The following is a 15786-nucleotide window of genomic DNA, read 5'->3' as shown; positions in this document are numbered from 1 at the left end:
TCTCTCTCTCTCTCTCTCTCTCTCTCTCTCTCTCTCTCTCTCTCTCTCTCTCTCTCTCTCTCTCTCTCTCTCTCTCTCTCTCTCTCTCTCTCTCTCTCTCTCTCTCTCTCTCTCTCTCTCTCTCTCTCTCTCTCTCTCTATATATATATATATATATATATATATATATATATATATATATATATATATATATATATATATATATATATATATATATATATATATTTTTTTTTTAAACCACATAAGCACGGTTTTTCAGCATAAATTATATAATCTCACTACTGTTCTTTTACCTTATCATCACGGGTAGCTATATAAGAATATAAACAGACCAGACAGACAAGGATTAAGAAACATAATATTTCCGAGAAATTTCATGTATTTATGATTGTACATTTGAAAGGTAAACATGAGTACAGGACCTTCTTTTTCTTATATTTGAATTTTAAGGAAAATATATTTTATAAAGCTGCCAATGCCGGGCATTATTGAAAGTTAAAAAACAATTGCATCATTACTGTAATGAAATTAACATCAAGATAATTAAGTATGAGCAATAATACTGTTGATAATTTGAGTATACTCACCATACTGAAAAATTAAATAAAAGTAATACTGTTGATAATTTGAGTATACTCATCATACTGAAAAATGAAATAAAAGTAATACTGTTGATAATTTGAGTACCATAACAAAACGAAAATAAGGTTTTTTTACTACAGTCCTATATACAATCACACCAATGGGTACCGGCGGTGTCTCATGCGAGCAAAATCATCGACTAGTTCTTCCAGATCAAAAGACTTGACCATGTGTTTCTCTGTGGCCATCAACAACAAGGAAGATAGCCGGTCATCCCCAGTTTTTGTTCTCAGGTAGTTCTTTACATGTTTTAACACAGAAAAAAACCTCTCGTTACTAGCAGTAGTGACTGGAATGGTTAGCAAAATTTTAAGGATAGCTAGCAACTCAGAAAAGGCAACTGGTAAAGTTTTAAGAGCAGTGTACACATCGATTAGGTCTTCTGGTTTCTTTTGTCCTAAGAACACCTTTGCAGAATGAACTTGTGAAACTAAAAGGACTGTATCAATGTGTGCACTGTAGTGCTTTGCGAACAGAGTTAGTTTTTCCTCATCAAGGAACTGCTTCGATTGACAGTCAAATGCAGAGAGAGACTGAAATAAATCTATGTTATTGCTGAACCTGCGGTCAAATTCAGCAATGCACTTATCCATTACTGGCAAATACAACTCTGTCTTCAAATGCTGTTTTAGAGTGATGTGCTGAGAAGATGCCAATTGCCCTTGTCGCTTCCCAAGTGTACTGGTTATGAGGTACTCTTTCAGTCTGTTTGATGTTTGTTGTATTCTCTTGGTGCTAGCTAATCCCACAGTGGCACTTTCTCCTGGTACATCAATTCCAAGTTTTCTAGCAAACTCTTGTGCCTCATCATACAACTTCTCATATTCTCTGTCAGTTCTCATATTTACGAGATTTATCTTTGTTGTTGTGATTAGATCTACAGCCCTAACAATAGATATACCTTTCTCTTGAAGCTGCTCTGACAGACAATTTGTTTGCATGAACAATTTCTCTGCAACAAACAGACAAAGTATGAATCTCCAAGATTCCATTCTTGACTTAAGGCCAGATGCTTCCACAGAAGTTTCATTGCTTGACTCGGATAGAAAATTTAGTACTGCAAGAATAGCTTCATATCGAACACGAATTTTGTAAATACTCCTGTACCAATAGATACCAATAGCTGGTAGGGGGGGCAAACTGAGGCTTGGGGGGGGCAACTTGAGTCTTGGGGGGGGCCACTGCCCCCCCCCAGACCCCCAAATGACGCCCCTGGGTGAAGGGAAGAAGTGTGGAGTGGTGGAAGAAGTGAAGCGACAGACCTTAAAGTGGTTTGGCCACATGGAGCGAATGGAGGAGAGTAAGATGACCAGAAGGGTGTATGTGAGTGAGATAGAGGGAGGGAATGCTAGAGGACGACCTCCAGTGAAATGGAGGGATAGGGTGCAAGAGTGTGGTGGGGAGAGGGGGGAAAGATCTTTGAGAAGTTTTGAGCAGGAAAGGAGGGAGTGTCTGGATAGAGAAAGTTGGAAGCTCTTCTGCCGTGGCCATCCCCTGGTGGGAGCTCCTAGGAGCAGGCGTCGATGAAATGATGATGATGATGAGGTTTCTTATGTGCAGATAGTGTTTGACAATTGTGTTTGAGCTCTTTATAATCCAGTCTAGAGTTCAAGATGCAATTAGATTATGAACAGAGTTCATGGGCTGCAACTGTGATTCACCCTCATTGATGAAGAAGGTGCTTTCTGCACCATCACACCTTTTGTTCCCTAAAATAATTATTTCTGTTTAAAAATCATTTAATTTTAGCTTTTCGCCATCCAGATCTTCATGTCCAACATCAACGACTCAATACTTCTTTTTATATCAGCAACCTTTGTAATTTTCACATAATCTAGTTGTCAACAGCATATATGTGATAAATCATGTCATATGGGGAGGCGGTGGCTGAGTGGTCAGCGTGTGGATGTGGTGATCCCGAGGACACTGACACTTATAATTTTCAACTATCGTCAAGTGGCAGAAAATTACCCACATGCTGTCCAGATCTTCACTCAACCCTTCAGAAAAAAAGGTAGAAAATTATCAGTAGGAGGAGGAGCTGATGAGACGAAGAGCCTTAGACTCCACTCTGTCCAGAAGAGGTGTGTGAGTGCAGCCCCCCCACACGAGATGCATACTCCATATGAGGGCGGACAAGGCCCCTGTATATGGATAGCAACTGCGCGGAGGAGAAGAACTGGCGGAGACAATACAGAACGCCCAACCTCGAGGAAGATGATTTAGCAAGAGAGGAGATGTGAAGTTTCCAGTTGAGATTTTGATTTAAGGATAGACCGAGGATATTTATTGTTGAAGAAGGTGACAGCTGAGTGTTGTCGAAGAATAGGGGATAGGTGTTTGGAAGACTGTGTCGAGCTGATAGGTGGAGAAATTAAGTTTCTGAGGCACTGAAGGACACAAGGTTCCTTCCACCCCAATTGGAAATGATAGTAAGGTCTGAGGTTAAGCGTTCTGCAGCCTCCAGTCTGGAGTCGTGTACTTCCTGTTGGGATGGCCTTCTATTGAAAGAAGTTGAATAATGCAGAGTGGAGTCGTCGGCGTATGAGTGGACAGGACAGGTTGTTATAGAAAGAAGATCATTGATGAATAACAGGAAGATAGTGGGTGATAGGACAGAGCCCTGTGGAACACCACTGTTGATAGGTTTAGGGGAAGAACAGTGACCGTCTACCACCGCAGAGATAGAATGGCCGGAAAGGAAACTGGAGATAAAGGAACAGAGAGAGGGATAGAATCCAAAAGAGGGCAGTTTAGAAAGCAAAGACTTGTGCCAGACTCTATCGAAAGCTTTCGATATGTCTAGCGTAACTGAGAAAATTTCACCGAAACGGCTTAGAGAGGATGACCAGGAGTCAGTTAAGAGAGCAAGAAGATCGACAGTAGAACGCCCCTTGCGGAACCCATACTGGCGATCAGATAGAAGGTTAGAAGTGGAAAGGTGCTTTTGAATCTTCCGGTTAATGATTGATTCACAAGCTTTAGATAGACAGGAATGAAAACCTATAGGGCGGTAGTTTGAGGGATTGGAACGGTCACCCTTCTTAGGCACAGGCTGTACAAAGGCATACATCCAGCAGGAAGGAAAGGTAGATGTTGATAGGCAGAGACGAAAGAGTTTGACCAGGCAGGGTGTCAGCACGGAAGCACAGTTTTTAAGGAGAATAGGAGGCACTCCATCAGGTCCATAAGCCTTCTGAGAGTTGAGGCCAGAGAGGGCAAAGAAAACATTATGTAGAATCTTAATAACAGGCATAAAGGAGTCAGAGGGGGGATGAGATGGAGGAATATGCCCAGAAACGTCCAGGGTGGAGTTCTTACAGAAAGTCTGAGCTAAGAGTTCAACCTTAGAGACAGATGAGATGGCGGTGCTGCCGTTGGGGTTAAGGAGAGGAGGGAAAGAGGAAGAAGTGAAATTGGAGATATTATTAGCTAGGTGCCAGAAGTCACGGGAAGAATTAGAAAAAGCAAGGTGTTGACATTTTCTATTGATGAAAGAGGTTTTGGTAAGTCAGAGAATAGATTTGGCACTGGTGTTCTTAACTAAATCCTCCTGTATCTTTGCTGATGCCATTTTAGTTGAGACTGAACAATAGGAATATTCTATTCTGTTCAAGTAGTGGTAGCACTTGATCATGTATGGCATACTCTGAAACCCTTGATAAAAAAGACAAATTGGAGACTGAATCACAGTTTGACAGTCTTGACATGAAGTCAAGGTTTCTTAAGAAGAGGCTGATGCAAGACTTGCTTTTCAGAGAGTGGGAAACAACACTCTGAGAAGCATCTGTTAACTATTTCACTAATAAAAGCAGCTGTTTTATTGTAGACACTAAATTATTCAGAATATTCCTTCTGTTTAATAACATTTGTTTAATAACATTTTTTCTGGATCAAGCAGTTGGTCAGGAACATAGACCCCCTCCAGAGTTGATATAGCTCTCTGGAGATAATGGAAGAGAATGATATGAAAGAGTACAAGAAAGGAGAGCTTTAGAGAAATATAGAAAGCAGGTGGGTAAGAGCGGCTGAAGATTATACCATACAAAAGAAACATACAAGTTGAGAAAATGGAGGCTCTTCTGCTGTGGATACCCTCCTAAAATAATTCTTAAGGTAACTATCAAAATTAACAGATGAATAATAAAAGTAACTCACCTTAATTTTCTCAGAAATAGCTTTAAGACAATCCAAGAGCTTTGTCTCTACCAGTTCTAACATTTCTTGAGAGGGCACATGGTTACTATGTCTTAGTTCACCATCACATTGAGTAGCAGCAGCAGGGGGCAGGGAAGCTGGAGGAGGGCACGTAGAGACTGGTGGAGGATGAAGAGGGATGCCACTCTTGGTTGGGGGCACACTGCTGCCTCTGGTAGTAGATAGCACATCATTCAGAAAATTGACTTTTTTATCCTTTTGCATTTTATCTGAAATCACTAGGCTCCCCATAGTCTATTCAAACTCTTGTGGTATTTACTGCATACTTCTACCAAATAAGACCATGCATAAGGAAAAGCCCTGTATAACATTTCAAGGAGAGTATACACTGGATAATGGCAAAAAATTAAAGTTTACCCTCTTTTATTCCAACGATCTAATTTTCTTTTGCCATTCAATGTGCATGTTTTATTCTGACATAGTTTTGAATGAAAACATCATCAGAGTTAAACAAAGCATTTTTAAACCAGTGTTTTGTAAATTCATTACATACCTTACTCAAAATCAACAAAACAGAAATCCAGACATACAATCATACAGTCACCTCTCGATTAACACGAGTTTAAATAACGTGTTTTTGATTTAACACGAGTTGATATTTAAGGAGATACGTTTAACTAACGCAATATGTTCGATTTAACACGAGTTTCATCGATGACGTCATTGATGAAACATTATTAATACATTAGTAGGTCACAGAAACAACAAAAACACACGTTCTCACCTCATCCTTCCACCTCCTCACAGGAGGTGGAAGGACGGGGTGAGGAGGGAGGAGGGATAGCGGGGTGGGTATTTGGCAGACGACAACGACGAGGAGTGACGCATCAACAAAGTGATGATGGTGAGTGTGAGGACGTGTTTTTGTTGTGTCAGTGACTTACAAATGTAATGTAGCAATTCTTTCTTTAGAAAACTTTAACTTAAAGGAGTTAGCTTTGTCACCAATAGCATGGGTAGTCAAAGGAAGGGGAAGGAGGCAAGTGAGGCGGAGTGGCGGAGATGAAGGGAGCAGCTGGTGACAGGAGCGCGGGGAGAGGAGGGACAGTGGCCGACGCAGGTGAAGAACAAATTTAAATAAAATGATAACGTGTGTTTTTGTTGTTTCCATGACCTACTAATGCATTAATATTTTTTCTTTTTAAGGTTAAAGTAACAAAATCCTCAAAATAGGCAGATTTTCCCAGTGTCCAAGAATGTAACTCCCCCTATTACCATTGTTTCCTATGGGGAAATTATGTTTAAATAACGCGATTTTAAATAACGTGACATCTCCAGGAACGTAACCCTCGCGTTGAGAGGTGACTGTACCTCGGTTTATGAGTTTAACCCCTTCACTACGGCCAGGCTAAAACAGCGCCCCGCTCCGTATCCAAGATTGCTGTGCGCACCAAATTTCAAATGTCGCTATTAAATATAACAAGTTTTCAGCCATAAACTCAACATAATCATCATGTATTATATATGAAAACATGCAAAATTAAATGGTGCACATAAAGAAACTCACTACGGCCAGGCCAAAACAGCGCCCCGCGCCGTATCCGGGATTGCCACACGCGCCAGATTTCAAATGTCGCTATTGAATATAACAAGTTTTCAGCCATAAACTCAACATAATCATCATGTATTATATATGAAAGCATGCAGAATTAAATGGTGCACATAAAGAAACAAATTAATTGATAATTTTGAGATGTAAGCATAAATATAGAGATAAAATAACTTGTATATTGGCTAAAGCCAGTCAGGACGCAGTATGCGTGTCATCGAAACGAATTAAGCTCATAAGTCGAGGCATGACTGTATTCTTTATTCTTTCGCAAGTCGCCTAAGTATTCTCTTGAGGGTTTCTTATAAAGTAGGTCTTCCAGATGGCATTATTTAGACATTTTTGTCTAAGTTGGTATGCCAATTAATTGAGTTACTTTTGTGGCTAACATAATGAAGTTGACTGTTTATGCTTTTGAAGAGATACCTATTTTCAAGAACAACTTTATTTTTGTGTTGAAATGGATTAATGCTATTTCTTCTTTTTTTACACAAAAGGAGTAAGAGGAAGGTGAATGAAGTAGTGTGATAAAAGTGATGTCTCAGATGATGATTTGGAAAATGTTAGGAGAGTGTAACTGTAAATGATTAAACAGGAAACAAATTTATCTGAAACATTCAGCAATGTTAGGAAAATTGTAAGAATGTTTACAAATTAACTTTGAAGGGTTTGATTTACATTTTCATCGAATACAGTTTCTGAGTGGCATTTGATGCTTGGATTACAAAATAATCTTTTTCTTTAATAATAACTGCAAATGTAAATTTCAGTTGCAATTGCAAGAGTTTCTTTTCTGGCTAAAGGAATTTCAATAATTAAGAATTTGCTTTTTCAATTGTATAATATATCTATTTTTATACCAAAAAGCATTTCAATAAAAAAGAAAATTGTCTTAGTGAATATTATTTACCAATCCAATTCCCTTCCAAATAATTTACCTATACTACACTACTGAAGTATTTAGGATTTGCATTAGTTGACATAAATATTATCCAAAATGGGAAATCCCAGGATCCTGGGAAATATCCTGGTTTGTCCCAGAATCCCAGGATACTGAGAAACCTCCAAAACAGGAAACCCAAATAAATAGATTATTAAGACACCTCTTCAACTGAATCTGATCCTCTCTTTTAGTTTCTCCAACTGTATTTTATTTGTGGTAGCAATTCTTTAGTGTTCTTTTTTATCTTCTTAATTCTTTAATTTCCTTGCTAAAATGGTAGGCTCAGTACTGAATTTGTAAAACTTACTTGAGGGTTGGTGGCATTGGTGATGAGGAAGAAGTGTCCTGAGGGTTGAGTGGGATGGGTACACGCTTGTTGAGAAGCCGGTGTCGCCCAGGACCAGCAGTATTGCCCCTACCAGCAGTACTAAAGGCAAGTTTTGGAGGATCATTCCATCCTCGCTCAGGGTTACCTATAAAAAACATAACTGATACAAATGTTGTCTCAAAGGCTAGAATCTCGATGAATATACCTGATAAAGATATATAGAACGTGAAGGTGGCAGAAATGATCCCTGTAAGTTAAAAACTATTATTCATGTTTCTTATAGATTAAAATAACACAAACTCTTGTTAAGAAATTTCATGAGCTCTGAGACCATGCTGCACCCTGGTGCTCCTCTTGACTGAAGTCGCTGAAGTTAAGGTTGACTGAAGATCCAGACGGCATGTGGATAATCTTCCGCCACTCGCCGATGGTTTGAAAAATCAGCGTGTTTCAGTGGAACTCAAACCTAGTCCACGCTAGGTCCTTGGGCCATGCACGCTGACCACTCGGCCACTGCCTCCCCAAATAAATAACTATCCACATCTTGTTAATAAAATATTCTGAATAAATTAGAGCATGATCTGAAACACACTGTGTCAGATTACTATACTTGCCTGATGATTAGTTAAAAAGTTATTCCCGAAAAACAATATAACACGACCTCTGAAACCCATAGTAGTCAACAACTAAGATACTGAAGATTGTTAAGTGTGTCAATGCTTACAGGACTGGAGCATTTAGTGGATGTGTTCAGTGCTGAGACAAGGCAGTGGCTGAGTGGTTAGCATGGCGGCACTGCGTGCAGGACAACGTGGGTTCACACCCTTCTCAGTACCACAAGCTGGGATTTTTCAGTCACCGTCGAGTGGCCTAAGACTACCCACACGCTGTCCAGAAGACCACCTATCAACCTGGACTCTATATTATCTCTCTAGAGAGAGGGTCATTGATGAGCTCCGGGAGGCAGCATGAGCCAAGCAAGATGGCGCCGCTATAAACACTTGCCTGCACCACAATGGCCTGGGGCTGACTATCAGGCCCCGCCAAAAAAGTCTACCAGCGCTGTAAGTGGAAACAAAAAAATATATATACGGTACCCTCCTGAGTTTCGTGCTATCTGAGTTTCACCATCCTCGAGTTTCACGTTTAGTCCTAAATTCCTACCATCCCGACTTTCAAGCATTATCACCCTGAGTTTCGCGCTACTTTTACATGTATCAGTCACGTCTACCTAACGTCGGCGTCATGAGCGCTGCCTTAAAAGGCGGTGTCACACTGGTTATTTTAATTCAACCGTTAGGGCTACGAGCTTAGCAATCGCGTTGCCTGTACTCCCAACCAGGAGCGAGTTGTCGGCCGTCCATACGGATGGAAAATGGTTGTGATTATGAGCAACCGTGCGGCTGTATGAAAAACAAACAGACGGTGGTAATGTCTGAGGAGTGAGGAGTTGGAAGATGGCCCACCAAGAGAATCATACAGTGGGCTGGCAGAGCTGCTTTGTTTACTGCTTAATTGACAAAATATGAGAACATCCCCTGCTTTGGAAGCCATGATCGCCTCACAACCGCTTCTTCCTTTCATTTAACTGCAGCAACAAGTCCATAACTTGGGTAATGGCAGCACAAACCGCAATAGCCTTTATACTATAGCTGACGAAGCCATGTCGATACATAGCGACTGCTTTGTTTACGTTGAGGGTACTGGCCACCGACCTTGGCCGTGTGTGAAGCACACTCGGAAAGGTTCCCCATGCCACCAACGCAGTTGGAGGAAAAAGGCCCAGTTTGACACCAGCAGCTTTAGATTCCCTCAGTTAAGTGAATGTGTTAACCGTGTTCACATGTTCTGAGGCGGGATACACAAAGGTGCACGCTAATGGCCCTCGGTAAAAACTACGAACTATTGATTTAGAGCGCTGTCTCACATTCACGATCTTGCCTCCCGACGTTAAAAATCTCGCACTGCCAGACATATGTTACGACCATCATAAGTAGACCCCCATTGTCTACGTCGAAACGACGTTGTTAAGAAGTTGTTGAGATGGACAACCGACGGTCGTAGCTTATTGCCAATGGGTGACAGATGTCAGGGAGGGCTCCGATGGTTTTTAAATTTCTAAAATTGTCTGCGTGTGGCCCGACGTCAGGGGGGCGCCGGGAGTCATGATCGCGACTGTGTGACCGCGGCCTTAACTCTCAACATTACTTCAGATTCACAAAGCTTTTGTTTCGTTGTTACTTTAGCAGACAGCGCCATGTTGAAACAGGGTGACTGCTTTGTTTACGTTGTGGATACGGGAAAGTTGGAGTTGCCGGTTACCCCTATCGCCAATGTAGTTGGAGGAAAAAGGCCCAGTGTGACGCCAGCTTATGGACAACCTACAACTGGCCCGTAACCCCATCAGTTGGAGGAAAACAGCCAGTGCGACACTGCCTTAATGCAGTGAGGCTGCTGATTTGGTGAGTGCCATCGATGACGTCATTGGACTCAGCTAATCACAAACGTGTCTTCAAAACTGTCAGCCATTTGTAAGGCACCCACCTTCAGCTGCAGCTTCAAAACGACCCATTCTCTCTTCCCATTTTCTTCCTTTTTTCAAGGGAACGTATTTTGAGATAGCAAGGGAGTAAAAGGGAAAAAAAAGTCAGCTTCTCCATGGGCTGGAAACAAATAAGCACATTTTCAGTGTTTTAAACATTCCAAGTTTTGTGATTCTCAAGTTTAGTACTATACCTTCAGAACAAAGCAAGCGTGAAACTTGGGAGGGTACTGTAAATAAAGGCTACGACAACATGAGGCAACACCCCCTAACCCACCTTGCAAGTAAGATATCACCAACCCCTAATCAACCCATCCACTTCAGCATTTTTGTTATTGAAGTAAGTTGAGCACATTTGATAGGGTTGCTTGATGACCCAGGGTTGGATTCATCAAACCATTTACCATGCGTGTGGCTGGTAAGTTTTGTGGTATCTCCGCCCACCCGGTAAATTCACATTCATCAACTACTTTTTTTTTTTTATGTCGCGGCCTATTGCACTGGTAGGCTTCTTCCCGGTGGGGCCTGATGGTCAGCCCAAGGCAAACGCACAAAACATCAGATTCACATATTTTTTACAATAACTTCGGTTCTCCTCATCGTAGAAACTTCAGACTTGGTTCATATTTTAGCTCATGGAAAGATGCACCTTGCATGGCCTTGGCCTTGGCCTTGATCTTGACCTTTGACCTCAAAAAGTTTGCCCAAGGTCAAAGTTTTCAAAAAAAAAATAATTACCGCAAATTACTTACCACACCCCTGGTAAGGTAAAAAGTTACTGCAACTCCGAACACCCGTAAGTGAGTTACTGCAGGCGTGGTAAGTGCCGCGGCTTATGTTCAGAGGTGATTTTGATCCTATGTATATTTTTACCTCGGGATGTGCCCTACACCATCAGAATCAGAAAAGCATGCAGATTTAGGATCTGGGCTTATAAAAGTGATACGACAAAAGCCAACTGAGTACTAAGGAGCTGAAGGGAAATAAGTGCAAGAAAATGTGTACTCCCTATTCATTTAACACGTTAACCGCGTATTGGGCCACCAGTGTACCAAGCAGATGTTTCACTTGTTGCGGCATATTGGTACATCTGTGGCCCGAATAGCCCTTTCTATAAACTTTTACAAACATGAGTATATAAACAATTTGTGTGTAAATTTGTATTTATTATGACTGCAGATGTGTTGCAATGGTACCAGGTAACAAGTTAAACATGATAAGGTGATAAGATCAAACTCTTTCGTCTCTGCCTATCAACATCTACCTTTCCTTCCTGTTGGAAGTATGCCTTTGTACAGCCTGTGCCTAAGAAGGGTGACCGTTCCAATCCCTCAAACTACCGCCCTATAGCTTTACTTTCCTGTCTATCTAAAGCTTTTGAATCAATCCTTAACCGGAAGATTCAAAAGCAACTTTCCACTTCTAACCTTCTATCTGATTGCCCGTATGGGTTCCGCAAGGGGCGTTCTACTGGTAATCTCCTTGCCTTCCTAACTGACTCTTGGTCATTCTCTCTTAGCCGTTTCGGTGAAACCTTTGCTATTGCGCTGGACATATCAAAAGCTTTTGATAGGGTTCGGCACAAATCTTTGCTTTCCAAACTACCCTCCTACGGTTTCTATCCTTCTCTCTGTACCTTTATCTCTAGTTTCATTTCTGACCATTCAATTTCTGCTGTGGTAGACAGTCATTGTTCTTCCCCTAAATCTATTAACAGTGGTGTCCCACAGGGTTCTGTCCTATCTCCCACTCTCTTTGTTGTTCATTGATGATCTTCTTTCCAAAACAAACTGTCCTGTCCATTCTTACGCTGATGACTCCACTCTGCATTACTCAACTTCTTTTAATAGAAGACCCACTCTACAGGAACTAAACGATTCAAGGCTGGAGGCAACAGAACGCTTAGCCTCAGACCTTACTATTATTTCCGATTGGGGCAAGAGGAACCTGGTGTCCTTCAACGCCTCAAAAACACAGTTTCTCCACCTATCCACTCGACACAATCTTCCAAGCAACTATCCCCTATTCTTTGACAACACCCAGCTATCACCTTCTTCAACACTAAACATCCTCAGTCTATCCGGCCTTAACTCAAAATCTCAACTGGAAACTTCATATCTCATCTCTTACTAAATCAGCCTCCTCTAGGCTGGGCGTTCTGTACTGTCTCCGCCAGTTCTTCTCCCCCGCACAGTTGCTATCCATTTACAGGAGCCTTGTCTGCCCTCATATGGAGTATGCATCTCATGTGTGGGGGGGGGTCCACTCACACAGCTCTCCTTGACAGAGTGGAGTCAAAGGCTCTTCGTTTCATCAGCTCTCCTCCTCATACTGATAGTCTTCTACCTCTCAAATTCCGCTGCCATGTTGCCTCTCTTTCTATCTTCTATCGATATTTTCATGCTGACTGCTCTTCTGAACTTGCTATCTGCATGCCTCCCCACCTCCCACGGCCCCGCTGCACACGACTTTCTACTCATGCTCATCCCTATACTGTCCAAACCCCTTATGCAAGAGTCAATCAGCATCTTCACTCTTTCATCCCTCACACTGGTAAACTCTGGAACAATCTTCCTTCATCTGTATTTCCTCCTGCCTACGACTTGAACTCTTTCAAGAGGAGGGTATCAGGACACCTCTCCTCCCGAAATTGACCTCTCTTTTTGGACACTCCTTTGACCTCTATTCAAGAGCCGTGAGTAGCGGGCTTTTTTTTTATTTTTCTTTACGCCCTTGAACTGTCTCCTGAGCTGTAAAAAAAAAAAAAAAAAAGTATGTAAAAAGAATAAAAAAACAGGCATACATATAAAGTTTGGTGACATTTCGCTTCCAAATATAAGCATTGCATTATGTAACAGTAATCAACTGCAGAGGAAAATTTCCCTCATAACAAATAATGTAAAAAAATAGATAAACTAGACACATAGCACTCGGAGAGTGCACACCTCTGCCAAAGATCATCCTGAAAATTGGTATGGGTATCAACTGTGACCTTATGCTTATGCAAGGTCAAGGTCTAGGCCATGCAAGGTGCATCTTTCCATGAGCTAAAATATGAACCAAGTGTGAAGTCTCTACGATGAGGAGAACCGAAGTTATGGCCAAAAATATGTGAATCTGACGTTTTGTGCGACCTCGACATTTGACCATTGACATCAAAAATTTAATGGGTTCTATTCTTGATAGACACAAAGCTTCCCTGAAAAATTGGTTATCCACAAAATTGTGCACAGGAGACTGTGACCTTGACCTTTGACATAAAAAATCTAATAGTTTCTATTCTGGATGGACATGAAGCTTCCCTGAAAAATTGGTTGAGATATACGCAAAATTGTGCACAGGAGACTGCTCACGAACAAACAAACAAATAAATAAATAAACGTACCGACCGGACCGAAAATATAACCTCCACCTTCGTTGGCGGAGGTAATAATAAGTACCTAGAAATTCATAATAAATGAAAATTTTGCTCTTCATAATAGAACAAAAAATAATGCTCCAAATCACTACTAATGACTTGGAATATTAGATTATCCTAATGTTTGATTTATTGCAGTGTAGTTTGCTGAACTGTAGAAGAAAGCACCACTCGGCAAATAATGTAAAAAAAAATATCCTGATAAATTAAAATTTTGCTTTCATAACTGAATAGAAAATAATGTTCCCCATCCTGCTCTTCATCTATTTCTGACTCTTCACTTTCCTCGGAGAGCTCATCATCTGGGTCATCAGAATTGACGAAAAAAGCCTGAATAATCTGAATCACCAGATGAGGTATCCGATCATCCTCCGTAAAATACGGTCGGGCTCATTTATGTTGAAAAGGAAGGAAAAAAGCATTATTAATATGTAGTTTTCTTATGTACAGCTGATCAAAATGTAAGATATTGTATCGATACTAACTCATATATTCATCATAAAAACTACACCAAATAGCATAACAAGATTATATCATCAGTGTGTCGCGAACTGGTACATATATGCGCCAATCCATGCCTGGTACACTGGTGCACCAATACGCGATAGAGGGAAAAAATATTAGTGGTCCACGATTCGGTATATATTTGTACAGGTAACTCTCGATTTACGTGAGTATTGTGTCCTTGAAGAGGTCGCGTAAATCAAAAACAATGTAAATCAAACAAGAGGTAGGTTTCTATCAAAAAATAAATATTCACTTCATTCAGTGGAGAGAGAGCGAGAATATCCAGATCACCAAGATATCCACTCAGGCACTCAGTCTCAGCCTCACTCGTGTGAGGCAGAAATGAGGGACACCATGAGCGACTGGCTAGTATTGGTACAGGTAACTCTCGATTTACGCGAGTTTGTTTTACGAGTTTTTGAAATAACGCGGGGTCCAAAATCTAAATAAATGTTTAATTTACACGTTTTTTCCACTTATACGCGATATTTTATGGAGTGGCCACCATATGTCTCACGCAACTGGACTCACACGGCGCCGCGGCCACACAGCTAAGCTCAGTTCTTCCTGCGCGCCACTTGAACAACAATACAGTACCCATGCTGCCACGCTACTCAACGATAGAGGTGGGCAGGTAACGGTACCAATACCGGTACTAACGGTACCAGGTATACGGTACGGTACCGGTACCAGGCTGCTCGGTACCGGTACCAATACTAGCCAGGCGCTCATGCTGTCCCTCATTTCTTTCTCAGACGAGTGAGGCTGAGACTGAGTGCCTGATTGAATATGTCGGTGATATGGATATTCTCTCTCTCTCTCTCTCTCTCTCTCTCTCTCTCTCTCTCTCTCCACTGAATGTATTATGCGCACCTTTTTCACATAAAAAATGCCTGAAAGTATAGCCCTGCGCGTTATACGCCGAATGTACAATTTTTTAACGATTTTAATCTTCTTTGGGGTGTTTTTAAGGGTCTGTGTTTCGTTTTATCCAATAACAACGGCAAACTTACCTTTATTACTGTTAATGATCCTTCATAGTCCATAGCTGTCTTATAATATGTAACCATAGAATACAGGGCGATCAAATAACTACTATAAAAAAATGAAATCGGTGGAGCATCGCCCATGTCTTGCCGTTATCCCGTTTTCCCGTCGGGCGCCATTTGTACATCTTGATCTTGATGTCACAGGTGGCTTACGATTGTATGACTAAGGAGCAGTACAAGCAACATAAAAAAATTAGGTTAAGATTCGTTTTAGGTCCGTGCCAGTATCTCATTACCTACCTTATGAAACATCAGTATCTCTTCATATATCTTTTCTACAAACCTTCAACAGTCATGGAAACGCTTTGAAAATCCAATTCAAGGACTTTTTTTTTACTCCTGAAAATAGGGGATAATGTTTACGAAAGCGCGTCGCCTCCTCTGGCGACGGTGCAGCCGGTGTTGCGAGAAATACCTCCTTGCTGAAATGTCACATATACATGTGGGGGCGGGGGTCGAGGGGGCGCAGCCCCCCCGTTAATAGGTCGTAAAGTTCGGTTGGAGTAGTTTAAATATGCTCCCCGACCCTAAACCCTCATCGAGCTATTTTACGGCTGCAGCGTCGTCGCGGCCGCCGCCAGAGGAGGCGA

At 41.4% G+C, this 15786-nt stretch overlaps 1 protein-coding gene across 2 annotated transcripts in view; it reads right to left on the bottom strand.

Moving 5' to 3' along the window:
- Window positions 1-15786, bottom strand: part of LOC127003715 (steroid receptor RNA activator 1-like) — a 167452-nt gene that overhangs the window by 19628 nt on the left and 132038 nt on the right. The window contains exons 2-3 of one of the 2 annotated variants that reach the window (XM_050870660.1): window positions 7660-7825; window positions 4801-5011 (exon numbers count right to left, since the gene is read on the bottom strand). In XM_050870660.1, coding sequence (XP_050726617.1) covers window positions 4801-5011; window positions 7660-7825 — 377 coding nt within the window. The remainder of the gene's footprint in view (window positions 1-4800; window positions 5012-7659; window positions 7826-15786) is intronic. The other variant, XM_050870659.1, reaches the window with a different exon arrangement.

This window comes from Eriocheir sinensis, chromosome 26, assembly GCF_024679095.1.
Source record: "Eriocheir sinensis breed Jianghai 21 chromosome 26, ASM2467909v1, whole genome shotgun sequence".
NCBI lineage: Eukaryota > Metazoa > Arthropoda > Malacostraca > Decapoda > Varunidae > Eriocheir > Eriocheir sinensis.
The sequence above is the reverse complement of the archived record's forward strand: the minus strand, read 5'-3'. Positions and strand labels throughout refer to the sequence as shown.